Below are 26776 nucleotides of genomic sequence, written 5' to 3'. Positions count from 1 at the left end.
AGCCTTTCAATATATATATATATATATATATATATATATATATATATATATAGTCACATTGTACACTTTAAGATCTTACAATTTTGTCAATTATACTCAATAAAGCTGAAAACAAAGCAAAACAAACTAAAAAATGAAACCCTTCATACAGGCATCTGACAGGGAAATTATACACTTAACATGAAACACACTGGCTATGAAATCTGTCTTTCTAGAACTTTCCCGAATCCCAAATGATGGCACAGCAGCTTCCCTTACAAAACATACACTTTCTATCTGCAGGGTGGAAAGCAGGACACTCCTGAGGGCTAGGAGCGCAGGGCAGAACACATCCACAGACTCGTACTATGACAGTTAGCATTCAATGCACTAGGACATGCCATGGGGCCACAGAACACCCACACCAAAGGAGGGATGGCTGAAGCTCTAAAGCCAACTGCCAGGCAGGAGGAGGGTGTTGCTCACACTGCAGCAGCCATGGCCATTCCCGGTCACATGAAGCACACTCAAACAGTAAGACATACCACTGGTGGTCCCCGTACCACTGCCCGAGCCAGGTCCAGGGGATGAAACCACAGTCCTGTAGGTGGGTGGTGGTGGGGGAGGTGGGGTTGCTCTCTGTCCCAACCCAAAATCTTTGGGAGATGAGATTGTTTCTAAGTAATCATCTTTAATGAAGGTCTGCTCAGCGATTTTCTTCTGGACTTCTTCTAAATTGAGCGGCGATGGTACATTGCGAGGAGGACCAGGGGGTCCTGAGGGGCCTGGGGGGCCTGGAGGGCCCGGGGGGCCTGGAGCTGGGGAGTCAGATGGGTTGTCTGATGCAGCTGGTGGGGACACCACCTTTTCCCTTGGAGTCAACTCTGGAGTAACATGTTCCGGGGACGTATCAGAAAAATGGACCCACTTTTCTTCAGCATTAACGGCAACAGACTTGGGGGACAACACTGGGCCAAAAATGCTGTCCAAGTCATTGATTGATGGTAGTTTTTCAATTTTGACCTCTGTGGCTGACTGGTCATTTCCTGTGGTTAAAGTAGTTGATTTTTAACTTTAATTAACTTTGTGAATATTATTTGTATGGGGTGGGGGTGGGAGGGGTGAGGCAAAGAATAGTAAATAGATTGCCTTGTGAGGTTAAAAATAACTAGACCAGAGCTGAAGGGGAGGAGAGAGTTCCCTGTCTCCATAATGTGAGAATTATCATTTTATGTTGTTATTTTACCCTTTTTGCTGGGTGACCCCAGTTAGCTATTTTTACCACCATTGAAAGCGTTGAGCATGCTCCCGCTCTCAAAGGCTGCTCACAAGAGTGCAAAGTGTGATCATTTTGAAAAGGCTGCACTTTGAGAAGGTTCACAGAGTACAGCCTCTGAAACTGCATTCCAAAAGGGAGGTCCCTTCTGAAAGTCTGGCCTACTGAAATATAGACAACACAGTAGAAAAATAATTGATAGCTGAAAATCACCTTCATATTTGACAAAGACTGTCTACTTGAGCATATTAAAATGTTTAGTGAAACTAATAATATCTGTTAGTTTAAAAAATATCATAATTGGCTAAATACACCAGAAACAGTACTACGATTATTTAAAGGACTATCCCCACATATATATTTACAAACACACACATATACACCCCACATACAACACACACAGGTTATTGAGAAGACATTTACTACTTATTAGAACTATCACATATATACTTATTTAATAGGGAGGAAAATTGCAAAAACATCTTTATAATTTCTTTTCTCATCAAGTTCAACCTGTTAACTTCGTAGGCATAACTGTGAAGTACAGAAAAGTCTCTGGCCTAAACATTAGCATCAGCTATTCTTTTTAATTCTTACCAGTAATAAAAGGAAAAAAAATGAAAACTATCTTCTGCAGCCTGACAAGGAATGCTTGGTCAAAACAGCAATGTGAGGAAGTGCACTTTTTAAAAACTATTGAAATTAGAAACTGTTCCCTGAATAATTGTGGGGCATGAGCAGAAGCAACTTAACCTTTAAAGAACACTTTGGCTCTACGAACTGGCTTAGTACTTCCATATTTCGTGTTTGAAAAGAATTAACCTTCAAGGTTCCCAGGCCACAGATAAATGGGGTAGCAATTTGCATATCCCACAATATTTATAATTTTGTCACTGGTAGAGTTATTTGTCTCTAATATATTTATGGTAATACAAGGAATCAAAATGATTTGAACTTGGAAACACCCTTACCTATGATACTCTGGATGACTTTTTGTTGGATTTTAATCAGTATAAATTTCAAAAATGACTATGCCTTGCACTTGGTCTTATTGATGAATACCTACTCTGTAGCTCTCAAGCTCACCAGGCTGCATATATAGCAAAGGATGAAACTTCAATAGAATTCCAAAGGTGATAAAAACCATATTCTAAGGGTCCAGACACATAAAATAGCAATGACTGCTTTGGACTTGCTAGTCCAATAATAGATTATAAATTGCATGAATATGTAGTATTGATTTTAATAGAAGGTAAAATGTGCCTTAGAAATATCTGTCTAAAGGCATGTGGCAATTCCTTGCCATATTTCATTATCCTTACACATCTCTTTGCCATGGGATAATATGGATTACTGGGAAAAAAAAATCCCCACCTCCCAAGCTTACCCATATGCTGCACATCCTGGGAGCCATCCTATGTCTTTGTAGACTAGACATAGTTTTAATTTGTAGTTTTAATTCTAGGAAAAAAAATTATCAGTTCTTGGGACAATGAGAATTGTGCCTTGAGATTTTGAATCTGTAAATCATTAAAATGAGATCCAATGAAGTGAAATGCCAATTAAACAAGGACCTTTGCTATTGAGATTGTTTTCTTTCACTTCACACGTAAACGTGGCTCTCATTCAACAAAATGACACAGAGGGAAAATCAGTTGAGAAAGAGAACCATTTTGTGAAACCTGAGAGTGATACTTTAAGTAAGTGGGAATGGAAGGAACACTGAATGCGAACATTTTCACGCTTTGTGTCTACAGCTTCTGACACATCCATGTTGAGGTCCGGGGCCACCACTGGTGGCCATATCACCCCAGAACAGGAAAAACGGAAGCTCACCTGGTGCAACTGTTAGCGGGGAACCTGTTCGGGGCGGGGTGGCCGGTACATTTTTGGGAGGCAGTGGTGGAGGTGCTACAAAGACACAGGAAGTCAGGCGTTATTGATGATTTTCTCCCTAAATTACACAGTATTCTGCAGGTCAGCAGGATGTGCGCTTTCATTCACATTCCTGCTGTTGGAAATGTTACCGCCATTAATGGTCTACAGATTTCTAAGTTCAGAGCTAAGAAACTGAAGCAGGACCCCTTCAGATTCTTCCATTTTATGCTAATAAGAATTCGTCAAAAAATGTCAGATAATGATAATGTCTTCATTTTATTTATTCATTCCTTTCTTGGACGAACTTCATGTACCAACAAAGTTCTATATCCTGTACTAGGAACTAGGGGCAAAGGGCTAAATAAAAGAAGCCTCTGTCCTCAAGGAATTTATGAATGAATGGATGGATATCATGTTAACAGATGATTACAATCCAGGGGTGGTCGAGGAAATGAGAATTATCTTGGTGGAAGCTCAGATGAGGGGGTTTTTAATGTAGTCAAGATAGTATTGCCTAGGTTGAGTCTGGAAAGATTTCTCAAAGTCATGTATCTTAGGGGCGCCTCGGTGGCTCAGTTGGTTAAGTGTCCAACTCTTGATTTTGGCTCAGGTCATGATCTCACAGTTGTGAGATCAGACTCTACTGTTTAACATTCTCTCTCTTCTCCCTCTTCCTCTGTCCCTCTCTCCCCTCAAAAAAAAGTCACACATCTTAAATTTTAGTATATTTTTGAATGTCTGAAGCAATATGATTTGGAGCAAGGAAGAATACGTAGATTCCCTTGGTAAAAATTATGGCTAAACAAAACCCTTCAGATCGAAAAAGTGTTATATTACTGCCCCAACCCAGAGATTCAACCTTCTGAACTAGACTTGTCATTTTGCGGGCAAAGTTAGGGATTACTATTTCAACAGGTACTTTTTTTTGTCTTATTCTTTCTTTCTTTTTAAAAAATGTTTATTTTTGGAAGAAAGAGAATGCGAGCAGGGGAGGGGCAAAGATCAGGGGTGGTGCGGGGGGGGGGGGGGGGTGAGTTACAGAGGATCGCTGACAGCTTCGGCGCTGAAAAAGCACACCTGAACTCACAAGTCCTGAGATCACGACCTGAGTCAAAGTCTGACGCTCAACCGACTGAGCCACCCAGGAGCTCCTTATTCTTTCTTTAAATGTATGTTTTCCTGTCACCTGCTACATTTAGTAGATTCAAAGAGTTCACACTAATCTCATAAACCAGTGAATCTGAATGTGGCCCAATCTTTCATAACCTAAAAGCAGAGTGGGTCAGCTGGGCCCTGGCTGGAGAGCTCTTACAGTATCCTCTCCCTGCCTGCATTAAAAAGAGCCCCTTTGTGTCACTCCACCCTCACTTGACTTCATTTAATTTCAGAAAGCATCCCATCTTTCTATACACCAGGCCTGGCTGACAGCTACCATCCTAAAGCCCAGAAATACCTGGTTCCTAATCTTAGTTATGAGCTTCTGAAAACTACACCTCAAACGGATCGTGTTTTTCTACAGAAGCTGAGAGTCCATCAGGGGCTCTGTTTTTGATTAAGGTTCTCCGCAAAAATTGAGATCATCATCAATAAAAATACACAAAATACCATAAGAGCCTAATAATGTAAAATAGCAAATTTATGCTGCAACCATGAAATGAGCAAACTTATGCAATACATCTCGATTATACAATAGCCTTTGCTGTGCTAAGTGTAACCACAGCACATAAAACTCATAAAACTCTAAAATGTCAATAGTTGGTCTTAAAATCAATATATTATCTACATAAACATTTCATTTATGGACTTTCTTGGCATCTAGGAAAGGTTTTCTAGGAATAATCTGGATGGCTCAGTTTCTAAAGAAAGCTTTTCAAGGATGTTAGAGCTTTTTCACTGGCTTTGTTTCCCAGTAACAGACAGAAACATTCAAAATCACACCACTGGGGTTCAAATTCTCTCAAAAACACATCTTTGAAAGTTTAGACATTTAAAATAGTTATTGGTGATGCTGTTTTTCCTATCTTGTTTTATGAGGGAAATACCTTTGGAAGGACTGGATCACCTGGTTTCATAGCACTAATCCCAGTAAACAACCTCTGGGACTTTGATCAGGAATCTCCTTGGTTAATTCCTACAATTATTTTTAAGACCCATAATGCAGAGCCCTGGGAAGGCTGAACTGGTAAAGTATTAATTGGTGTGTATATATAGTATTAATTTCCTACAAAGGAAAAATATTCTCTGCATCCCATCTCGCCACCAAACATCTTTTTCTGAGACCCAGTTTTCTTCCTACAGTCATTTTAAGGAGTACTTTCCACAAGCACATATGCTATGGGAAGTTTACTGAAATGAGAACTCAAGAAATCCATCAAGTGGGTGGCTTGACCGAATGAACAATCCATTCAGGCCAAATAGCTCAACCCACCACAGGTGAAGGGCTATCAGCATCTTCAGGAGAGGGTGGGGGGTAGGGGGCGTGCTGAGATAGCATCGCTGATGGCCCTGCTTTAAGACAAGTTTGCCCTGACCTCCTATCTCAGCTTCCCACCAAATAGCATCATTTCTCTTGCTCTCCAGTATCCCTCTTTCTTCTCAATGTGTCCTTTCTGTTCTATGCATCCTCCTTGTCCTGTAGGACTAGCAGAGACTATCTGACTTGTTCACTTCTGTGTTGTGTGATAGTCCAGTACCTGGAGCATGGTAGATTCTCTAGCTTACTTGCTTCTCTCTCTTCCGTATGCATGGTGAATGAATGAATGAACAAGCCTATAGGATGTCAGAAGAAGCTGTGATTCAAAGTTAATAATTTTATTATATTATTCCTGCCTTGACAAACTGCCCTAACCCCTTTACCTCTAAAGCCTATTAGAATAACCTCTTTTCTAGGGTGCCTGGGTGGCTCAGTTAAGCATCTGACTCTTGATATTGGCTCAGGTCATGATCTCGGAGTCATGGAATTGAGCCCCATGTCAGTTTGCACTGAGCATGGAGCCTGCTTGGGATTCTTCCCCGTTCCCCCCCTCCCCAACTCATTCTCTCTCTCTCTCTCTCTCTCAAAATAAACTTAAAAAAAGAATAACATCTTTTCTTAATATTATACAATCCAAGTGTTGCTTATGTACTTTCTAAGAGTTGCTTAATTTCACTATGCAGACAGTAAAATGAGTCACTTATTTTTCCAGACAGAGCAGACACAACTTACTTCCAGTGGGAAAAGGCCTTGTTAACTTTGGCGACTCGATGCTTGGATTAATTGGTTGGCCTGAACCCCATATCTCAGGCTGATCTAAAAGAACTGGAAACATAAAAAGAAAATTTCCCAGGGTGAGTCCAAAAAAGAAACATTCCTGGATTTTAGAACTTAAAATGTCAGTTTAAAGATGAGCTTCACAAAATTATCTCCCTCTTGTCTTAGTCCTAGCAAAGTAATTTAGAAGTGTGCTGGTTCTCATTCTTTTCAAGCAAAGAATGGAAATGGCAGTGGTGTGTGTGTGTGTGTGTGTGTGTGTGTGTGTGTGTGTCTGTGTCTGTGTGTGGTGAGGGTGAGGGTGTCTGTGTGTGCACACATAGCTAAATAAAATCTTTCAAAATACAGTATCTGCATTTTCTTCCTGGTTGGTCACTTAAGGACATTCTGAATGTTAGTACATGTACTGGCTCTGTTTTGGGCACCCATTTGAAGATCCAGGCATTAATCCCATCCATGCATGTTCATTTCAAGTTGGTTTATTTAAAGTTTGGTAGGAATATGCTTCAAAAATAAAAATGCCTGGGTTCTGTAGAGTGGTTCATATCTTTAAAGGATAGTACAGGGTCTTTAAATAAACCTTTTATGGCATCCTAAAGAGAAATGAAATTACCCTAAAAATGTTTGGTAAATATCTTAAGAGAACGAACAAAATAAAGAGGGGCTTCAACACCTAAAGTAAACCAGGGAAATTAGGTATTGGGCCTAACGACACTGAACCTAACGTAGCTTCCATTTCTTCTATCTTCTTGTTTTGATTTTTTTTATTGCTATGGTAACAATGTAAACAACTAGGTTTTCTCCATACATATCATTTGCCAAGATCTATGGAAGTACTGCTTGTAATTCATTATGTGGTAAAACACAGGCTGGGTGGTTAGTGGGCTATGAATTTGAATCCAGCCTCTAAGACTGTAGGAACGTGGGCCAGTCATTTCACCTCTGAGCTTCCCTTCCTTCTGTGTAGAGATAGTAAGAGGAATCCAAGAGTTACTAAAAGGATCACAAGAGATAATGCATACAAATAAAACGTACACAAAATGCATGTAGCACACTTATCCCAAGGCCAGAATATTATTAAATATTCTAATCCTTACAACACCAGCCTGTGGTTGATTAGTGCCATTTTCAGTAGAAGAAGTAAAGACTAAAGGGATTAAATAATGTGCCCAAGAGCTACCTATTGGTAGCTGAGAGGGGCTGAGATCTGATCCTGGGCATGCATACATGACTCCAAAATACAAATTTCAACCCCAGGCCTTATAAGTTAGTGACGGAAGAATCAAGGAAATGCAGTGAGAGTGCGTAGATATGAAAGGTTAAGTGCAAATATTGGAAGAGCAAGTGTGCGTGGGCAAATTCTGGAATTTTATAGAACTTTGGGGGATGAAACCACCTCAAGAAAAAGCAAGCCAGGCTCATGGACAAGGTCAGGTGTGTCTCTCCTCTCCACCACAAACACAAAGATGGTCTTGGTTATGTTTTGCTTTAATATGAAAGCAAAGATTCCCCAAAGATGTGGAGTAGCATTTTCTCCCCATGGATGTGATGGGGGACACCACCTCAATTTTCAAAGAACTGTTTTCTAGGGGCGCCTGGGAGGCTCAGTCAGTTCAGCATCAGACTCTTGATTTCAGCTCGGGTCATGATCTCACGGTTTATGAGATCAAGCTCCATGCTGGGCTCTGCACTGACAGCACAGAGTCTGCTTGGGATTTTCTCTTTCCCTCTCTCTCTACTCCTTCCCCACACTCTCTCTCTCTCAAAATAAATAAACTTTTTTAAAAAAAGAACTGCTTTCTATTTTGTAAATCAGGTTTCCATACAGTTAGGGGATTCCTTTAATAGGTAGATTCAGATGCAACAAATCAAATCCCACCTTTAGTCACTATACAGTTATGTCATTAAAAGGAAAAGTGATCATAGCTGAGTTAATAAGACAACTGATAACCCATCGCAAGGCCACCTTTATTTAGGGATTTTAAGTTGTAGACATTTAAATCCCTAAAGGCGTATTTAGGGATGTTCCTTATACATTTTCCTAACTGTATCATTGAAAAATATTTTGATGTGGTTGACTGCTGACGGTCTTCCAGTATCTATTCTCCGTTTCTTCTATAGTTAAGAAGTTCTAGCTGGCCGTATGGCACTAAATTCTTTCTGATTGGCTCTAGTTAAAGTGATGCCTGTCTCTTCCAGATTTTGCTTTCACGAGAATTGGCAGCGAATTCCACTGGTCCTCCCTATCCCCCGCCCCCTCTCCACTTTACTCTCACTGGGGGATGATGAGAGCTGGAGCAGCTCCCGTGGACCCAGACATGAAGACCATGTACTGAGAACAGCAGAACCACCCTACCATCCCTGTATTGTTTACTTTGAGATTGTTAACATAAGACAGAAATAAAATTCTATGTTGTTTAGCTCCCTGCAATTTGGAGTCTCTTTGTTACTATAGTTTAGTTTACTCATTATGCTTTCAAGTCCTGTTGTCCTCAACAGTTAAATTTTATTTCTTTGCCCAACGGTATAAAAAATAACATTTTATTATACATATACAACAGTGCTTTTATTTATTTTTTTTTCTTTCTTGTACCAATTGTATTTTTTTTATTTATATATGAAATTTATTGTCAAATTGGTTTCCATACAACACCCAGTGCTCATCCCAAAAGGTGCCCTCCTCAGTACCCATCACCCACCCTCTCCTCCCTCCCACCCCCCTTCAACCCTTAGTTTGTTCTCAGTTCTCAACAGTCTCTTATGCTTTGGCTCTCTCCCACTCTAACCTCTTTTTTTTTTTTTTTTCCTTCCCCTCCCCCATGGGTTCCTGTTAAGTTTCTCAGGATCCACATAAGAGTGAAACCATATGGTATCTACAACAGTGCTTTTAAATCAAATGATGTTTTTTAATAAAAACATCCCATATTACCAAACACAGACACTGGAGATGCATGCATTGTATGTAAATACATTTCAGGAATAGATTAGATCCCTTTAATAAAGAGTTTCATTTACGTCAGCAAGGTATACATTATTTACAGCCATCCAAAAAAGATGGTTAATTTTAAAAAGTTAAATATCTAATTCTAGGAATAAATGTTTAATGGGTAAACCCAATAAAAATGGCTGAGTTGATAATTTTTTCCATAACATTTTGCTTGTAAGTTGCTCAATGAATCAAGGTCATTCCTGGGTCTTGAGCCTGCAAACAAGTCTGGTGAGCAGTCCAACTGACACCTCCAGTGACAAGGTGGAGAAGAGAGTAAATGTGGTCAGAGAGGCTAGATCACAGTGACAGTGACTGTGACAGGGAATTTAAGGTCTTGGTCCACAACGATAACTGTTTGGACCCCAGGGCACTTATTCCCTGACTTATTCCCAGTGATTTGTATAGATTTGCAGTAATTCTTACTGACCACTTTTGAGGAGTGAACTTGTTAACTATTTGATATTTCTGGAAGCAAGGTTTCAAATCCTAAAATACTAGAGGTTTGCAAATGAAACTCTTATCCCCATAGCACACCTGGATCAGAAATTCTCTTTCACATGAGGATCTGATGGTACATGGCTCAAGACACATGCCTTTCCTCTAGGTAACTTATACTTCAATGAAAAGAAAAATCTATAAAGATACACGTTTTGCCTACCTTCTGTCTTCTGTTCATCAAAAGCTGATTCTAATGGAGGACCAAAGAGGGGAGCAAGGGCCGTAGTGTCATCTGGAGGCTTTTTGCTAAATTACACCCATTAAAACAAAACATAGAGAAAGGGGATATTAATGCTAAAAATATATACAAGCTTTCAAATATTTTTCATGGCAAGGCAGATATATGTGTGCGTATTTGGGTACATACATATGCATGTACGCAAGCTCCCATGGGGCCAGAAAGTATGTGTAAGAATGTCAGATGTACTATGGACGAGAGGATTGGTAGGAGATAAGATCCCTAGTTCTCATTGAGGGACCAGCATAATGGTCCATTAGAAATAAGTTGAGAAACTCTTTCAAGTCATCAAGATTCTCTATACTTAGAAGAGATAGTACAAGAGATAACAGTTTATTGCAAAGCATTTAGTTTCTTCAGATCTCAAATACCATTTATATTTGTCTGCATCACATCCCTGTATTGTAGCTAATGCAGTTTGTGATTAGTGAAAGTCAGTCATAGGTAGGTTAAACGAAAGGCACCCAGGAAGTTTGTGTTTAAAGAAGAAACTAGGTCTACTATTTTCTAATTTCCATACTCTCTCTCCAATCAACACTCACAAAGACTAGTTATAACCTCCTAATACCTTAAATAGAGCACATCTCAGAAAAAGAAGGACATTGAGAACTCAAGGGGAAGGGTGGAAATATGTTACATTGTTATCCTTTCTCCTAATTATTACTTAAAATGATTATTAACAAAAGGCTGCAAAATCTTCATTTCTTCCCAGACTCTATTTCCCTCACTGATCCTGATGAGTTCTGTGTGTGCAATGGGAGTGAGAGGGGACGGGGTAGGGGGCCAGGAGGAGGGAAAATGAAAATAATCCAGCTTTTAATAGAAATAGTAGTCTTTTTGGAAAACAATGCCCATTTGTACAATACTTAACTCAAAGAATAGACAATGCAAAATACAGCGTTTTGCCAAAAACAAAAAAGCAGAATAGATTCTTTTGGTATATGACAGGTGGAATGTATCATGAAACTGAAGCCAACTAAACAGGCTATTCTTCATAGGGAGATATAATCATATGTCAGATCAGCATTCCAAACATCAAAAGATCTGTTCATACAGACTTTCACTTTTGCATTAGTGAGGGGTCTGCACATTCTGATAGTCACTTTGGATGACTATACAGTTCTTCTGTAAGTGTCTGCCTCAGGCTGCACTTGTGAGAAACAATAATACCCTTGAATCATGCTATGGACTCACACATAAAAGCAGTCCCTTTATTAATACAAGTTGAAAGCTGAGCCTAAAGGAGATCTGCTTGATTGTTAACAATGTGTGATACCTTATATAAAACACAACTAATGTCTTCCATGCTCACCTCGTAAGTTCTGGAGTTGGTGTGGAACGCCTGGGTCTTGCCACTTCTTCACCTGATGTACAGGACAAAGAAACTTGGTAGGCATATTTTTACTATTCCTTTCTTATACATCTTATGAGCTATGTTTGGAAACACTTAGAGATTTACGTCCCACCAATAAACAACTCAATATGAAATTTTTGCAAAACAAACCCTCTACCCAGGCAATGCAACAGCCACATATCAGACATATGTAGTAGCATTTTATCTGGCATTTGCAAAACCTAATTAACCAAGGAATTACCATGATAAGCTGTCAAACAGAAGAGCTGTATACTGCAGAGTTTAGCTGAGTAGCCTACCATTCTTCAAATGTCTGCCGCCTTGAGCAGTCCTGCTTCCCAATTACCGTAAGAGAATACTAAGCCAGGCCATATGTACGTAGTACAGGAATCCAGCATTCTTTGCCTGTTCTTTTCTTGAAATGCCAAGAAAATGTTGTATCTTTAACTAGCAGCCCTGAATTTAGAATTCCCTAGAATATGCTATATGCCACAGAGGAAAATCATGCCCTGCATATATTATAACCTGTATCATATCACTTTGGGTGACTAAAATTTTTATATCAGATAACATTATGAATGGGTAAGTTGCATCTGCCTTCGATTCCTTCCGTCCCTCTCCTCTCCCCACCCCCATCAACAAACACACACTTAATTAAATCCATTTCTAAAGTCAGATGATACAGCAAGAGTTGACAAATATCGGAAGAAGGTAGCAATGCTTTTCCCAAACCATATTCATTTTCAGAATTTAAATATTAATTATTCAGGACCCACCAGACCCCTTTATCATTACAAGATTTCTTTGCTGCAAAAGTAAAACATTTGTACACCTTAAAAATCAAGCCCAAGAGTGTATAATTGAAATGTATACATATTTATGCTCCAAGATCCAAGGAACTATTTCTTCTTTTAAATTTTACTCTATTTCTGGTAGCTAGGATATACTTACTGGATAAGTTCCTTTTAATTGCACCCTAGAATTAGAAATAGACACTATAAGGTTTAAGACCACATATATGTTATGTACAATATGTATATTTCTGTCATTGCAATTAAACTGAATTCAGAAATGCAGATGGGGAAAAATGAAATTTTTCTCAGAATTGCATTCAAGTTGGAATTTGTAGACACACACATATAAATCAGTTTTTAATTTTACTCAAGGTTTATAGAGAGAAAGGAAGGGTAAATCATAAGTCTTCTGAACCAGAAAAACCCCTTACCTGGGTAGACTTGGTAAATTAAGCAAATATTGAATAGCTCAATTAAAAAAACAACCTTGAAGCCTATCAGACAAATAAATCCAAGTTTCGCATGTGTTTGGTGTTTGAAAATTATAGAATGTATTGGGAGTATTGTCTGCTTTTATTAAGGTGGGGGAGGTCTATAAGTTGTTGGTAAAAAGCCATTAGTTTACTAATGTAATTTTTAAAGATATAAGTGGCAAATGTTATAGGGAAGGAAAACTTGGAGGCATTGCCACTGAATGGGCTGTTTTAATCAGGGAGCCAAGGAATTTCATTCTCCTCAACCGCCCTTCCCACCTCAATTTCTTTCACTTGTGTGCCATAGGGCTCACCAATCCACCAACTGAAAGTCATTCCTTTAGCTCCAGGCATTGTGGTACAATAGGAATGCAAACAGCCCTGGTAAGAATTATTGGAGAAGGTATGGTCTAGTTTTTATAATACCCTCGCAGAAACTTATAACAGAAACATTGATTACATAAAAAGTTTTGATTCAAAACTGCTGTGAAAGATTCTTAGCCTGGGGTGCTACCAGAAAAGTAGAGCCCTGGAAGGGTGGTATCATGGGCTTGGAAGGGCCTGCCTTAGGAGAATGAGGGGGACAGAGTGGGGCTGGGAAAGTGCAAGTATAGGAAAGTATTCCAAAGGGTATGACCATGTGTTTGGTGGCTGGTCACAGATACGTTCTCTTCTCTCAAATGGTAACATGAACAACTCAGGATCAGATGTAGGGCCTTTATAACAGATCCAGAAGAAACTTCTTACCTTCTTTCCTAAGGATTTCTCAGAATTTTCTGTCTCATTTTGAACTCATTTATGATACAGGAGCAGTTTCAATCTGAGCAAGATTTTACTAGATGTTTTCTAACGAATGGCTCAATCTTTCACTCTGCATTTCCTGGCTTGTCTTGCCTAATAATACAATCTGTGTGTATGTGCCATTATAGAGAATTATTCCATTGTTAGTAAAGATTTTTGAAATAGAGATTAACTTTATTTACTTTAGCAAATGAGCATTTTAAGTTAATATGTCTGATTAAGTGAATGTTTTTTTTAATTAATAAACATTTAAATTAAATACGGTCATTTAAATCAGCTACAGTCATTATGGGAGTTTGGATACAAATTGGTTTTCGGAAAATAAGACTCTGTAGACAAAAACAGTAAGAGAACAAATTGTTTAAATGGAATTAAAATGTTGTTCTAGGTTTTGGAGCCTCAGAGAGTCAGGTTTTTATGGGTCTGAAGTAAAGATACCCAGGCTCTACTTCCTAGTAGTCGATCACGAGGTTGGCATTGAAGGAAGAGAATTCTCCTAGAATTGTGAGACCTGAAACCCAAGAGACAGGGGACTCCTGAGGCTGTATCGAGGACCTTTTGGTCTCTCTATCCTACCTCTTCCATTAAAAATGTAATACTCATGAAACCAAACAAGGTACAAAGCTTCTTTTGTATTCGTTGGTTCTCCGTGTATCAATTCATTACTAGACGTTCATTGTTGAGAGGCAGTAAACAAGAAGCCCCTTTAACATTTTTATTAAATACTCCTCATAAGTGAACCATCACCAGTTAAGTGCAAGCAAGATACGGCAGAGATGGGCAAGAAGACTCTGTTGTATAGAAATTAGGAAGAATAATATCAATTTAGAAAGGAACAGATATTCGAATGATCAGCAGCAACAGAAAAGAAAGTCCCATTGTCAGCTGGATCCCGCATACAGCTCTTTGATGGTCTTGAAGTTGCAGCATGGCAATCTAGAGCAAGGTTAAGGCTATGTCGATCACACAAACCACATTCAGGAGAAAGCCCATTGAGTTAAAAACTCTTCTCCTTCCCAAGTGACCACATTTTCCTCTTTTTAATGATTGTCCTTACATGTAGGCTGTGAATAAATCGCCTTCATTTTTAATTAGTTAATTCCCTCTTTTTCCTTAAAAAAAAAAGAGTAACTTGTCATAATCTCAGATGTCACCTAACTGCTGGGTAGGAATCAGCCACACCTGAATAGCAGTCCCTGGAGGTGTTATCTTTGATCATCGGCTATGTGATTTAAACAGAGAACCACCAGCTTGTCAGCTGGGCCAGAGGATTGGCCCCAAATAATAACCAATTGATCAAATTGGCATGTGCTCACAGAGGGGATTTCAGAGGGCACTGTTTTCAGTTCCATTTCCTCTCTCAAGGCAGATGGGGGTCATTTCAAACAAAACAAGGACCCTACTTTTTGTTACTTTAAATTCATCGTATATTTCAATCTGAGAAAAATGACTGATTTTTCACTTTGAACAACGCAAACTAATACTGATTTGTCTTCAGTGATGAAATACAGACTTATGTGATAACCTAGGAGTATTGACCTGAAAACATGTCTCTTCCTCCCACGATGGAAATTATGATTATGTATTATTAGGTATCAGTGTATACTGACCAACATAGATTATAGACCAGGACTTACTTCAAATTCAGGGTTAAAAACAATGTGGCTTAAAAATTGTTTCCTTACTTTCTTCATAGCTTTCTTATTCTTTATTATCACTTTGCTGTAAACTTCTATGGTGCTTTTTGGCCAGTCTCCAGGCCTTGCATACACACACATCCATACCCACGCCTGCACACACACACACACACACGCACGTACACACACATTTTTCAAATTTAGCACTAGGGTTGGGATACTTATGTATTAATTTAGTTTGTTATGGAAAAGTGCTCTGATAATCTTAAAATATCTTGACACTTATATGATCAGTGGCTTCCAACCAATAAATATGATTCATCTGCTTCATTCGTTTTGGGTCATCATAAATTTAATGGGAAGCCAAACCTGGCCACCTCGCCTTGGCAACAATTTTCTCTATACATGTTTAAGGTAAAAATGTTGAGAGTTCTTACCGGGCTGCGCCTCTGTGATCAGCAAAAAGGAAGAGAGAACAGATACCTAGTCAGAGAATGATGGATCAGTCAACAGGCTTGGGTAACAGAAGATTTCATAAACAGCCAACCAAACATACACTCCAAGTAATCAGGCCAAAGAAAGACAGGCAGTCATCATGCCTGTGGCTTATTTAAACCATGAAGAGGTTTTGGAGAACCTTACAGAGAAGCTATCTGTGATATATCATAGCTTTGTTAATGGGGTGTACTATTTCAGTGAAGTGTACAAAAGAAAAAAGACAGAAACATACAAGACAATTTCACTGACAGCTTTTAATGTTTTGTCATAAGGAGTTTCTCTCCAGATTATTTGGGGAGGAGGTTTTAGAGACTAGGTACTATAGAGAAAAGTGTTTCCCACACAACAGGGTGTTAGCAAACACCATAGATGTAATGTATTTCCCATGTGATTTGCACTAAATTGGAGCCTCCCCACATCAGACAGTAGGATTAGAAAGACCTCTTGTTTGCCTGGCTCTTCTCTTTGATATCCTATGGAATGAGTGTTGGTGAGGACTTTTTTTTTTTGAAGTGTCCGTTCTTGGCCTGGTGATTTGGGCAGTCTCTACCAAAGGGTAGGAATGTGACGGAAAAGACGAGGAGCCCCTGACAAGCACAGATGGCAGTAAGGAAAACTGTCCAGCATCAGTAGAACAATGGTGGACCAGATGTTGTCTGTAAGAACACAACCAGCAGACATACGTCTTCTCTCCTTCACTTCTCAAACCTGGTTTAGGGCTGCTATCAATTTACCCCAACAAACTCTGATTACTCTCCCTCTTTAGGGTTTTTCCACAGTAACAATAGTGACTGTGGTGTGAGTAGGGAAAGAAGTTTTTCTCAGAGTTTTGGTTTCAAAATATGGGCTACCCCATGAAGTTACTAGAGGTTATCTGTGACCTCTAGTATTGCCCAAATCCCCAAATCCAGGCCAGAAGTGCAAATACGTAAGTATCCATAAGGTTGCTCAGATGAAGAGGATGGTTCTGCTCTCTGGAGGGTGGACAGGAAACAAGCCTCTAGCGTTTTATACCTGGGAGGCCTCCATGGATATCTGGTCCAACTGCCTTTTTAAAAAAGAGGGGAAAGTGAGGCTCTGAGACACACAGCTAGTAAATGGGTAGAGCCGGAGACAGAGTTTAGGTCTCTGGTCTCATTCTTACTTTACATCGTCGGAGGGCTCCTAAAGCAGAGGACCATGAATGCTTACTTCCTGTCTTGAATGTTTTGTGACAAAACTCATCACTTTGAACATGGTTACTCTAGTCATTTTTACTTATAATATTTGAGACTTTCTCATATGCCTTACGTTCCAGGTTCTGCTCCATATTTTTCTCACCTTTCTGATAAATTTGTCTATATGCGTGTACATAATTTACATAAAATGAAAAAGTCCCCTTATGAATATGTATTTCTAGGCTTAAATTCTTTTATTGACTAATTCATACTGTGTTTTGAGAGGAATTCACTAATGAAAATTTAGATTTTATAATTCTTTTAATGACCAGACTAAAATTCTTCTCTAAGAAAAAATGTGGGAATATATGATTTTAGCTTCAATTTCATGGCAAACAATTCACTTTTAAAGGTAGCATAAACTACAGCAAGAGGAGATTAAAAGTGACACAAATTTCCCTAAGATGAAATTATGAAAAGAAATGTAAAAATAAAATGCAGATTGTACCCATACAGAGGCAGAGCCTTACATACAAAGAAACTTTATTCATTTAAGATTATAGAGAACACTTTTCAAAATAATTTCAATTACATTAATCTCCCCAAATTAAGTCATATCTTAATTTCCAAAGAGTGAAAAACCTGTATTTTTAATCAACAGTTCCTGCTCGTATTTTTTTTTCTAGCGAAAGACAACATCATAAGATAGCATTTAAGAAAGTCTGCTTGCAAAATGCCTTCATCTGGGAAAAGCTGTTCAAGTTCATGCAGTCACAAGCTTATCATCCAGAATCGAGAAGACCCAGCTAGAAGCTGTGGAGAGGTCAGACCCAGAAAGCCTCACAGTCCATACTTAAGAGCTATTTGAAACCTTCAAAAGAAAAATATTCTACACGTCAGATTGAAGGGCTTCATATATGTTCATTGTCACCATTAAGGTGCATAACGCAGCTGTATACTGGTTCTGCTGAACAACAATTCTGACAGCAAAATGTGTATGAGCCAGGAGAGAAGGGCCTCTGTTAAAAGTTTTATTTTACTCTTCCTCATTTCCCAAGAACGTTGAAGCCTTTAGCCTTCTACCTTTGCTCTACCAATACATGGAATTAGCTTCAAAGGTGGAAGGAAACTCATTCGTGTCTGGTCTCGATAGATTCTATAAGCTGAACACTATGCGTTGAGCAGCAAACTCAGATGGGTGCAGGGCAAGGAGCGGGGTGCTGTCTGTAAGGGCACGTGTCTTTCACAAAGCTTTGGTGAACTCGCCACCAATCGGGTGCACCCACGCCTGCCCTGCAAAATGTGGGCCTACTGCTGCCAGATCTTCAGAGAAGCGGCACATCCGGATTTTTTTTTTTTTTTAATTTCAAACATCCTGGCTTTTAAATGTGAGCTAAAGTTGTTTTTAACTACACAAGCAAACAAAACACTTATTCCGTTGTTCAGAACCTGCAGGTGGCCAATTTGTCACTGATTGCAGGCTTCGGGGTCTCAAATAATAAGCTCTCAGATTTTATCTACTGTTCTTATTACTTCACCTGATAACTCAAACAGGGACTTTGCAATTGGTCTATTCATTTTCTGAACAGTTTTCCTTTGTTCCTATTTAAATATTAATTACTCAATTCCTAGATTTCTGTTGATCTTCTGGCACATTCTGGAGAAGGTTTTGGAAACATTTTATTATTCCCTCTACTTTTCTGAAAAGAGATAGTTCTGACTTTGTACTTGAGGCTATTTTCAAAGTGGGCATACACTAATAATTTGTGATTTGGTCACTAGAATGAAGACTTTGGTTAGAACATGTTGTATTTCTAAAATGCATATAGTTTGCAACATGAATATGCGTTCCTAAAATAATGTTTCAGCCTGTGTCCTCACAGTTTCCACCGTGTCCTTATTCCACACTAGCTTTGCTTTGTTATTTTTTGCACAAAAGGATTAATTTAAATTCAGCCTACTAGGATACCTTAGTCGTAGCCAATGCGAGTGTTTTAAGATATTTATAAAAAGAAGTAACCAAACACAATATGTCTTGCTCATCAAAATCACTAAATCAGCCTCAGTTTTTGAAGCTTTACAACGTCCTCATTTGCTAAATTCAGTGCTCTGTGGAACCAGAGGAAAATGCGTGAAAAGCTACAAAGCACCAAACAAATATTTTTATACAGGCTAGTCACAGCAAATTCAGTGATTCATGTTAGAGCGTTTTCTAGGAAAGAATTAGAATATGTGATCATTATGCTTATTATTTTGATTCCAGCCAATATTCTTACTTGCTTTTAAATGCTTATGGTGAAGGCCAGCTATTCGGGCAAACACTTCTCCCCCACCCCCACCCCTTGTAGGTGTTTGTGTATATTTAAATTTGTTCCACTGAATACCTATCATATCCAATAGGACTTGGTTGAGATGATCTTCTGAATCTCCATTTGGGAAGAGAAACAAACAGCCTGCTGGATGTCATTAAGACTGGACCAGATTGAGCAATCCATAAGATGGGCATTTCCAAAGGAAAATGAGGCAAGGAAATGGGAGGGGGATTCACCCTTAGAAACAAACAGCTCACAATGAAAAGGGTTACTTGGCTATGAGGGTTAATGGCTATGAGGACAATAGGATGGAACCCAATGAGGAACAGGGCACTTTTAAGGCACCCCAGGTCAACTTCAGGCCACATGATTCAGTAACATTTGAAGTGGCCAAATTTGGACAATTCAGAGAAAGACTCAAGGTCAAGAATAAGCACAACCAGCAAAATGTAAAGAAAGGCTACTAAAGCATACCAACACAATTGTATGCCACAAAGGATGTGATACATACTTGACTCTCAATTACTCAGAGGTGGGCCATTCATCTTAGTATGAGCCATAGTGATAATAACAAATGCTTATTTTATTTTTAGAAACGAGAAGACATTGGGTTCGTATTTTGATAAATTGTAATATTTTGATCTCCTTTTTTGTTCTTCTGTATCTTCCACTTCTCCCTCCTATCACCCAGACTTCCCACAAGTGTGGTACCCTGCAGGTGGTACGGAGACTGCCAGGATGGGGGCAAAGGACAGGATGACATGTTACAGCACTTATTGCAGTGTCCACTTAGGTGAGGTAAGTACAACCAACCACCAGCCCCTTCTCGGTGCTCATTAACATGGAAACAGCATTTCCATATTTTCTAGTCAGCCACGTATCAGCATCCTGAGAACGTGTTCCCAATACACCAGGCAACAGAGACGAGAACGGTGAATTTTTTTTTTCTTTAGTGGCTCTGTTTCATTGTTGTCCTAAAATAAACAATGATGTAGGTACATCATAGCAGATTTTTGCTGCCACTAAAAATCACCCACTGATACTAAAACGGACTGTGGAAGAGTTGTTTTGCACTTTATAAAGATCCTCTTTTTTGGTTTCTGACAACTCCAGAAGGGGACATTTTTCTGATGAGATGAAAAATAAAATAAAAAAGACCCTTTCCTAGGCCAGCTTCAGAAGCCTTCATTCACAGATGCTATCATGTTGTGCATTAAACAAGAAATTAACTTAACAAAGTGTTTGCCTAGCTTATGGTATGTATGTGTAGCCTGACTAATCCAAGCAGAAGCTGCAATAAATAACACTTAATACCTAAAATATTTGATCACATGCCTGTTTTTGAGGCAGACATAGATCTTTACAAAATTACCCTGTGGCCCTTAATAACAGGCTTGTAAAATCACTTAGCAACCAACTTCCTTTATTCTGCACGGAGCATAATTAAGCCTTGTCCTCGTTCACAAAGGTTTGTTTTTAAAATTCAAAATCTTGTTTAGGTGTTAAACACAGTCAATCATTGGATATGCAGATGATGAAAGTGAACAGAATAAATAACGTTTGGCCAAAATGTGGAAAGGACTTATTCCTTACCGGACTTTTCCTCTAAAAAGCGTAGCATGAGGAGGAAAAAGAAGAGAAAAATGAGAGAAGTGAAAAGTATTTTCAAGAAGAAGCAGGTCAAGCCTCAGAACAACCTCACTTAAAGCAGCTCTCAAGGAATTGCTCTTCTAATGGTTTCCCCTGGGTGTGTGACACAGTCATTCCTATGCCACTGGCTCTGGCTTGAAGAACGGCAGAATGTGGCACCCCAAAATATGCTACTTTGGTATATTGATCACTGTGAACTGCAAGCATTTGAAAACGGTAAATGCAGGGAGATGCTTTCTCTGAACAACCCTCATCTGTCTAAAGATAAAGCCTCCAAAAGAATTGTCATCAGTCCCCTTCCCAGGGGTGTTATCAATCAGGAAGGATTGACTCATACCATGGAGAGGAAACCAGAGGTGGATCCCACGCCCTGACAACTTTGTCACAAACTATTCTTTCCGTCTATTCTTGTAAGAGCTCTTTTACCTTTCCTAAAGATCAGACACTCTCCCTTCAGAGGCCTACATCCCCTCCCCTAATTCAGAATTCTAAAGCCACCTCTTTGACTTACTTATTTTTCCTGGGTGTCTCCCATGTATACAGGAAGTCTCCCATGTATACACTTGTTAATAGACTTTGTTTTTCTCTTATTAACCTGTCTTTTTGTTAGAGTCCCAGCTGAAAGCCTATGTGGGTAGAGATAAAGTTTTGCCTTCCCTGTAAGTTCCAGCTGTAGAGGGCATTGGTGTGGCCTTCATTTGAGCACATTGTAACCTCTCTTTTGAATGCTTTTATCAAATAGCTTTTATCAAATAGATGTGTGCCTTGAAGATAGAAAATTATGCTTTCTGATTTGGAAGATGACATAATTGCAATGCAGCTGAGCATGGTCATAAAACTAATACATGAGATTATCCAGAAACTCCAGTTTTGTCAGGGAACGCGGTACCCATCATCTTCTCTCAAGATACCCTGGCTAGAATCACCAATTCTTTCATCCCATATTTTATGTCTCCCCGCTCCCCACGGACATTAGCAAATTACTTTCCTGGTGAGTGGTTGCTGGCCCCTCAGAATGCTCTTTTATTTCCTGGGCAACTGTCTTGGTGAGGGCCTCATGTCTGGCTGATGGTAGAGCTCCACTGGCCTTGTATATGCACTTCCTGGCTGATGGTCCTATTGCCAGTTTTATCTCCTAAATTCATCCTCTGCTCTACCTCCAGAATTATTTTTCAAAATAGTGAAGTGAATATATTACTCTGCCCTTCAAAAACCTCCCAATCATGCAAAAATTAGAACGCATGCTCCATTCTATGTCAGTTAGGCCTTCACGATGGGCTCCAATTTACCCTCACGTCTTCACCTTCCACCGCTGTTCTGCATGAAGCTCACACTTAACCTTGGAGGCTCCTGGTCATCTGAATGTTCGCTCCACTCACACACTTCCCTGCCTTCTGCTCAGGCTGCCTCTGTAGACTTCGAGGCCTTCTCCTTCTCCCTCAATTACAATTTTACTTATTCTTTAAGGTCAGGACCTTTTCTTCCATTGAGGCCTTCTCCAATGTTCCCTGTCAAAACCAGTTGTTCCCTTCTCTGGTTTGACCACAACACATTCCTTTTGTTCAAAAGAACAAACTCATGTTGAAGGTTTTTCTGCTTGCCTGGCATTTATTAGCCTCAGAAAAACCAAGGTACGCATTGCTAGCATATTTTTTGCAGTTCTTATTTTGTCCTGTTTTATTTAGGTGTCTCCACTCGATTATTAACTCACAGTAATGGTCATGAGTGGACTCTCTCTGGTCCCAAACATAGTGCTAGGCACACAGGAAGCATTCACACATGTTTAGGAATTCCCTTTCTAGGGGCCATTAAAACACTATAAAATGCATAGTATCTTTTAAAATACGGAAAGATGAACTGGTCTCTGAAATAAAGCTGAATTGTATATGCCCCAAGGGATGTGACCCTCTTTGTAATGGTTCCTTCACCAGCTCCTATAAATGTTTCACTTAACTCCTACTTAACTCTTGGTCTCTCTGCTATTAGTGACCCCAGGGTTGAATACATATTACAAAGGCTCCCAGGAAGTAGCACAGCTTTGTACAAACATTAGTATAGAGCTGTGTGATCAGATCTTGGGGCAGGGGTGGAGAATGTTCTCTCATAGCCAAAAACTAATGCTGCAGAATAACTGAGGGTCAAGATAGGTGCTGACATTCTTGGTGCTTTTGGTCCCAGACCCTTGGTAAGTAGCACAAAGAAATGAAAGTTATTAAGGTCCATGTTCTCAACCTACAGATAAAAAGAAATTCTTGGGTTAAAATCAAATAGCTTTAAAGGAGTTGTCATGGAAGGAGGAGCAGGAGCTTTTGTATATTTAAATCAGCTTAACCCCTTATTCTCTGGATGCTTTTGAGCAGGCTGTACTGCATCTCAATTCCGTAAGGCAGGGATGTAGATTTGTTGCGGAATTGTAGGAATTTGTTGTGGAATAGTTGTAGGAATGTTATGAGAATTAAAAGATGTGGATGATATTGAGCTAATGTTTACTGAGCACCTTTACCTTTACCTTGGTGTCCTTGTTATTTCTAATTTAGCAGTGAGGACAAGGAGGCTTAGATAAATTCCAAGGCCACACAGTTATTAAGGAGCAGAGCTGGGTCTGGTTCCCAGCTTACCTACCTCCCCAGACCCTGGTCGAGGTGGGTCTATGGCACAGACCAAGTCCCCTAAACTGATTAACCCATTCTCAGGGCCTTATCAGCATTGGGATCTAGAAACAATACAGGTAAAGGCTCACAGATCGAACATCCTGGAAAATAATCTTGGGTCTTTCCAAAGAAAACAGTTAAATAATATACCAGGGCTATCTATCAGAGCAGGTCTCAGGGAATGAGCTTTTCAGAACGTGAACTTGTGTTTCTAGGTATGGTTTCAGATCTTGGAATTAAACTGATTGTAAGGTAAATTTCTCAGCCTTTTCCTAGAATTAAATGTATTGAATTAGAATCACAAATGATAAGGACTCCCCCCCCACCCCCGCCCCACCACCACACACCTTCCCAATCCAGACTTCATGATGATTAAACCATTTTTATTCAATATGTTGTTTGTTTTAATTGTTAGCAGTTCCAACACCTAGGTTATGAGCTCTGGCTTAAGGACTTCTTCAGAATGTCACACGAATGAACAAAGGGAAAAAAACCCTCTAAGACAATTCTCCTTTGGGGAAAACAAAGATATTAATGAACTCACAGCATCAGAGTTGATTTTTCATTGTAGAAAAGCTACTAAGATAACTGGAAAAGAGATGTATACCCCTGGGTGCACTTGTACAGAGAAACTGAATGAGTGAATTTTTGGACTGGACAAAACATATACCTAAAATACAATCAATGAATCATCTCTCATGCAGGGATTGTCCTGTGCTGTGGCTTGAGAAAGCATAATTCTCTGATTTGCAAGCCTTGTTGAAAGGCAGCTCACCCTTACCCTAAACCACTTTCTAGTGCAAGGAGTCATTCAAGTTAGGTCTCGTTGAGGCCTACATTCTGTGCAAGGGGCTCAAAAGCAACAACATTTACAACTGAACTTAGTTTAAGACCCAGAGCTGAAGCGAACAGAGGTGAATGAAGAAAGTACACAGCAGAGTTTAGTGATCCTCACACAGAGGTTTTGTGCTCTAAATACATCCTTGCACTCTTAACAAGGAACCAGCTGCCATGGGAATTTGGGGCACCAAGTTTCATAAGAGTGGAACCAAGACACGAAAAAACCAAGTCTGACCTATAAGCTTCTTCAGTCTGTAGCCATTTAACCTTAAAAATAAGATGGCTGTATTTTGGATCTTTATATTTAACAAATGAGATTTGATTATAAATATAACCAGTTCTTATCAGTTATGTATGACAGAAATTGAAAAAAGATAATTCATTTAGATATTTATTGGGTACCTAATAAAGACAAGACACTACTCTAGGTATATTGCTGAACAAAACAATAGGAACAATAGACAAAATGCTCCAATAAGCTTATTCTGGGGGCCAGAGGAAGGAGATAGGCAATAAATAATAAACATAATAAAGAAGCAAACTATCTTGGACTTCAGGAGATGCTAAATGCAATTTTTAAAAGTAGAGCAAATAAAGAGGTTTGGGAATGCCAGGGTAGAGAGTTTTATAATTTTTCAATAAGGTAGTCAGGGTAGGCCATTGAGAATGTGACTCTAACTCCTGAGCCTGAGAGGGACGCCACACTGTGGCCATTTGGAGGAAGGAGGCTCAGCCAGGGAGCCAGGTTAGAGTGGAATGAAAAGGAAGAGTGGCAGGTGGTACCCTGCAGGTTGGGGGTGTCCCCACCATGATGGTCTTGAAGGCCACTGCAGAGATTTTGGATTTGTTCTGTTCCAATGCAGCGTATGGCCGTTACTTAGCAGGAATTCTCTGGTGTGGGGGTTTAGTAACTGTTGGTTGCCGAGAAGAGCCATAGCTGAGACAGATGAAGCAATCTCAGAAAATGCCTGGATGTGACATATGCTGTCATTTTCATTACTCTTTGGAAGCTGATTTTGATTCCCTAAGTATCAAGTTAAAAAAATAAAACAGAGATGGGTTTCAAATAGGTTAGGAAGTGGAAAGGAGTTTGTACTGGGCAAAACAGAGTGAGGCCAGTGCATCTTGCCTTCCGTGTCTGTTGGATGCTTCAGGATAAGAGTTCAGATGGGCTCACTGGCCATGTACCACTGCTGTGCTGGTAGCCGATTCCAGTGATGGTTCCTACCTTCCATGGGCAGTGAGGGGCTGTGTGTTAGACAGAAAGAAATCTCACCTATACTATATTCTGTTCATTATGAAATTTCCCCCAGTCGCCGAAGAAACATTTTCTGACATAATGAATTTGAGTGATTCATACTCTAAGAGTTTTTTTTTCCTAAAACAATTAAAAAGTACATCTATTGCTATAGATTATTTCAGGCACTAAAAAAAAATTCTCCTTCAAGGGACTTTTTTCTTATATTGTTATACTTATTTTTATACTGTGATTCGTACACTTACAGAAACTTCTTCGTACAAAAATAAATATAATAGTATAAAAAAGATAAGACGGTATGTACCACTAGGTGACTGAAACCTGAGGCTTTAGTTTGGAGAACAGGGGCGCCTGGGTGGCTCAGTTGGTTAATGGTCCAACTTCGGCTCAGGTCCTGATTTCACAGTTCATGAGTTCGAGCCCTGTGTCAGGCTCTGTGCTGACGGCTCCAAGTCTCAGAATCTGTGTCTCCCTCTCTTTCCCTGCCCCTCCCCCCTCACACTCTGTCCCTCTCTCAAAAATAAATAAACATTAAAAAAATAGGTAAGAGACAGACATCTCACTGGATATGCGGGTTCAGGGGAAGAGAATTATGACAAAATACTGGCACTCAGAAAAGAAGAACATGTTAAGTTAAACTTTAAAAAAAGAACTTGCACACTGTAAGAGAAGAAAGAGAGTTATTGTTCGTATTATTCATCCATCCAATATTGCAGGAAAATGGGTGAACTGCAAGGGGAAAGATCAAAGAAATGGAGAGCCATAAATCTGCTCTCCTTCTAAAATGTGAGGGATGTACATTGCATTTTGTCATAGCAAAATACCAAGCTCCATTTCATTTCCCACAGTGAAGAACATCCATCCATCCACCCAAGTATTTTCTAAGTACCTCCTACGTGTCACTCAATGTTGTAGGTCTTGAGGGAAAATGTTGTAGGTCTTGAGGGAAGGCTCCACCCATGGGCTAAAAACCTGAGGGTCTGGGTTCTTACTGAATCAATCATAAAATATACTGTTACAAACTTATTTTCCAAATCGATTGCTTCATTACAGAGCCCGATCTACTCCTTTTAGGTCCATCAGGTAATAAAAATAGTTTTACATTCAAACTGTATACCAGAAGGACCAACACAACCAAGGCAGAAGAACATAATGATATAAAAATTAGCCTTTTTGATGATAATTAGCACTGTAATTAAAAGCATGCAATTCAGGAATTTCCTGCCTCTGGTTGAGGACATAT

The 26776-nt window shown here is 39.4% G+C and overlaps 1 protein-coding gene across 1 annotated transcript in view; it reads right to left on the bottom strand.

Moving 5' to 3' along the window:
* SGIP1 (SH3GL interacting endocytic adaptor 1) overlaps positions 1 to 26776 on the bottom strand; it is a 206413-nt gene that overhangs the window by 70143 nt on the left and 109494 nt on the right. The window contains exons 9-14 of the mRNA XM_086717229.1: positions 12414 to 12438; positions 11421 to 11472; positions 10031 to 10116; positions 6339 to 6431; positions 3092 to 3166; positions 525 to 1025 (exon numbers count right to left, since the gene is read on the bottom strand). Of these exons, the coding sequence (XP_086573355.1) occupies positions 525 to 1025; positions 3092 to 3166; positions 6339 to 6431; positions 10031 to 10116; positions 11421 to 11472; positions 12414 to 12438 (832 nt within the window). The remainder of the gene's footprint in view (positions 1 to 524; positions 1026 to 3091; positions 3167 to 6338; positions 6432 to 10030; positions 10117 to 11420; positions 11473 to 12413; positions 12439 to 26776) is intronic.

The sequence above is a fragment of the Puma concolor genome, chromosome C1 (genome assembly GCF_028749965.1).
Source record: "Puma concolor isolate L17-30 chromosome C1, mPumCon1.1.hap2, whole genome shotgun sequence".
NCBI classification, from domain to species: Eukaryota; Metazoa; Chordata; class Mammalia; order Carnivora; family Felidae; genus Puma; species Puma concolor.
Note: the sequence above shows the minus strand (reverse complement) of the source record. Positions and strands in the feature narration are given on the sequence as shown.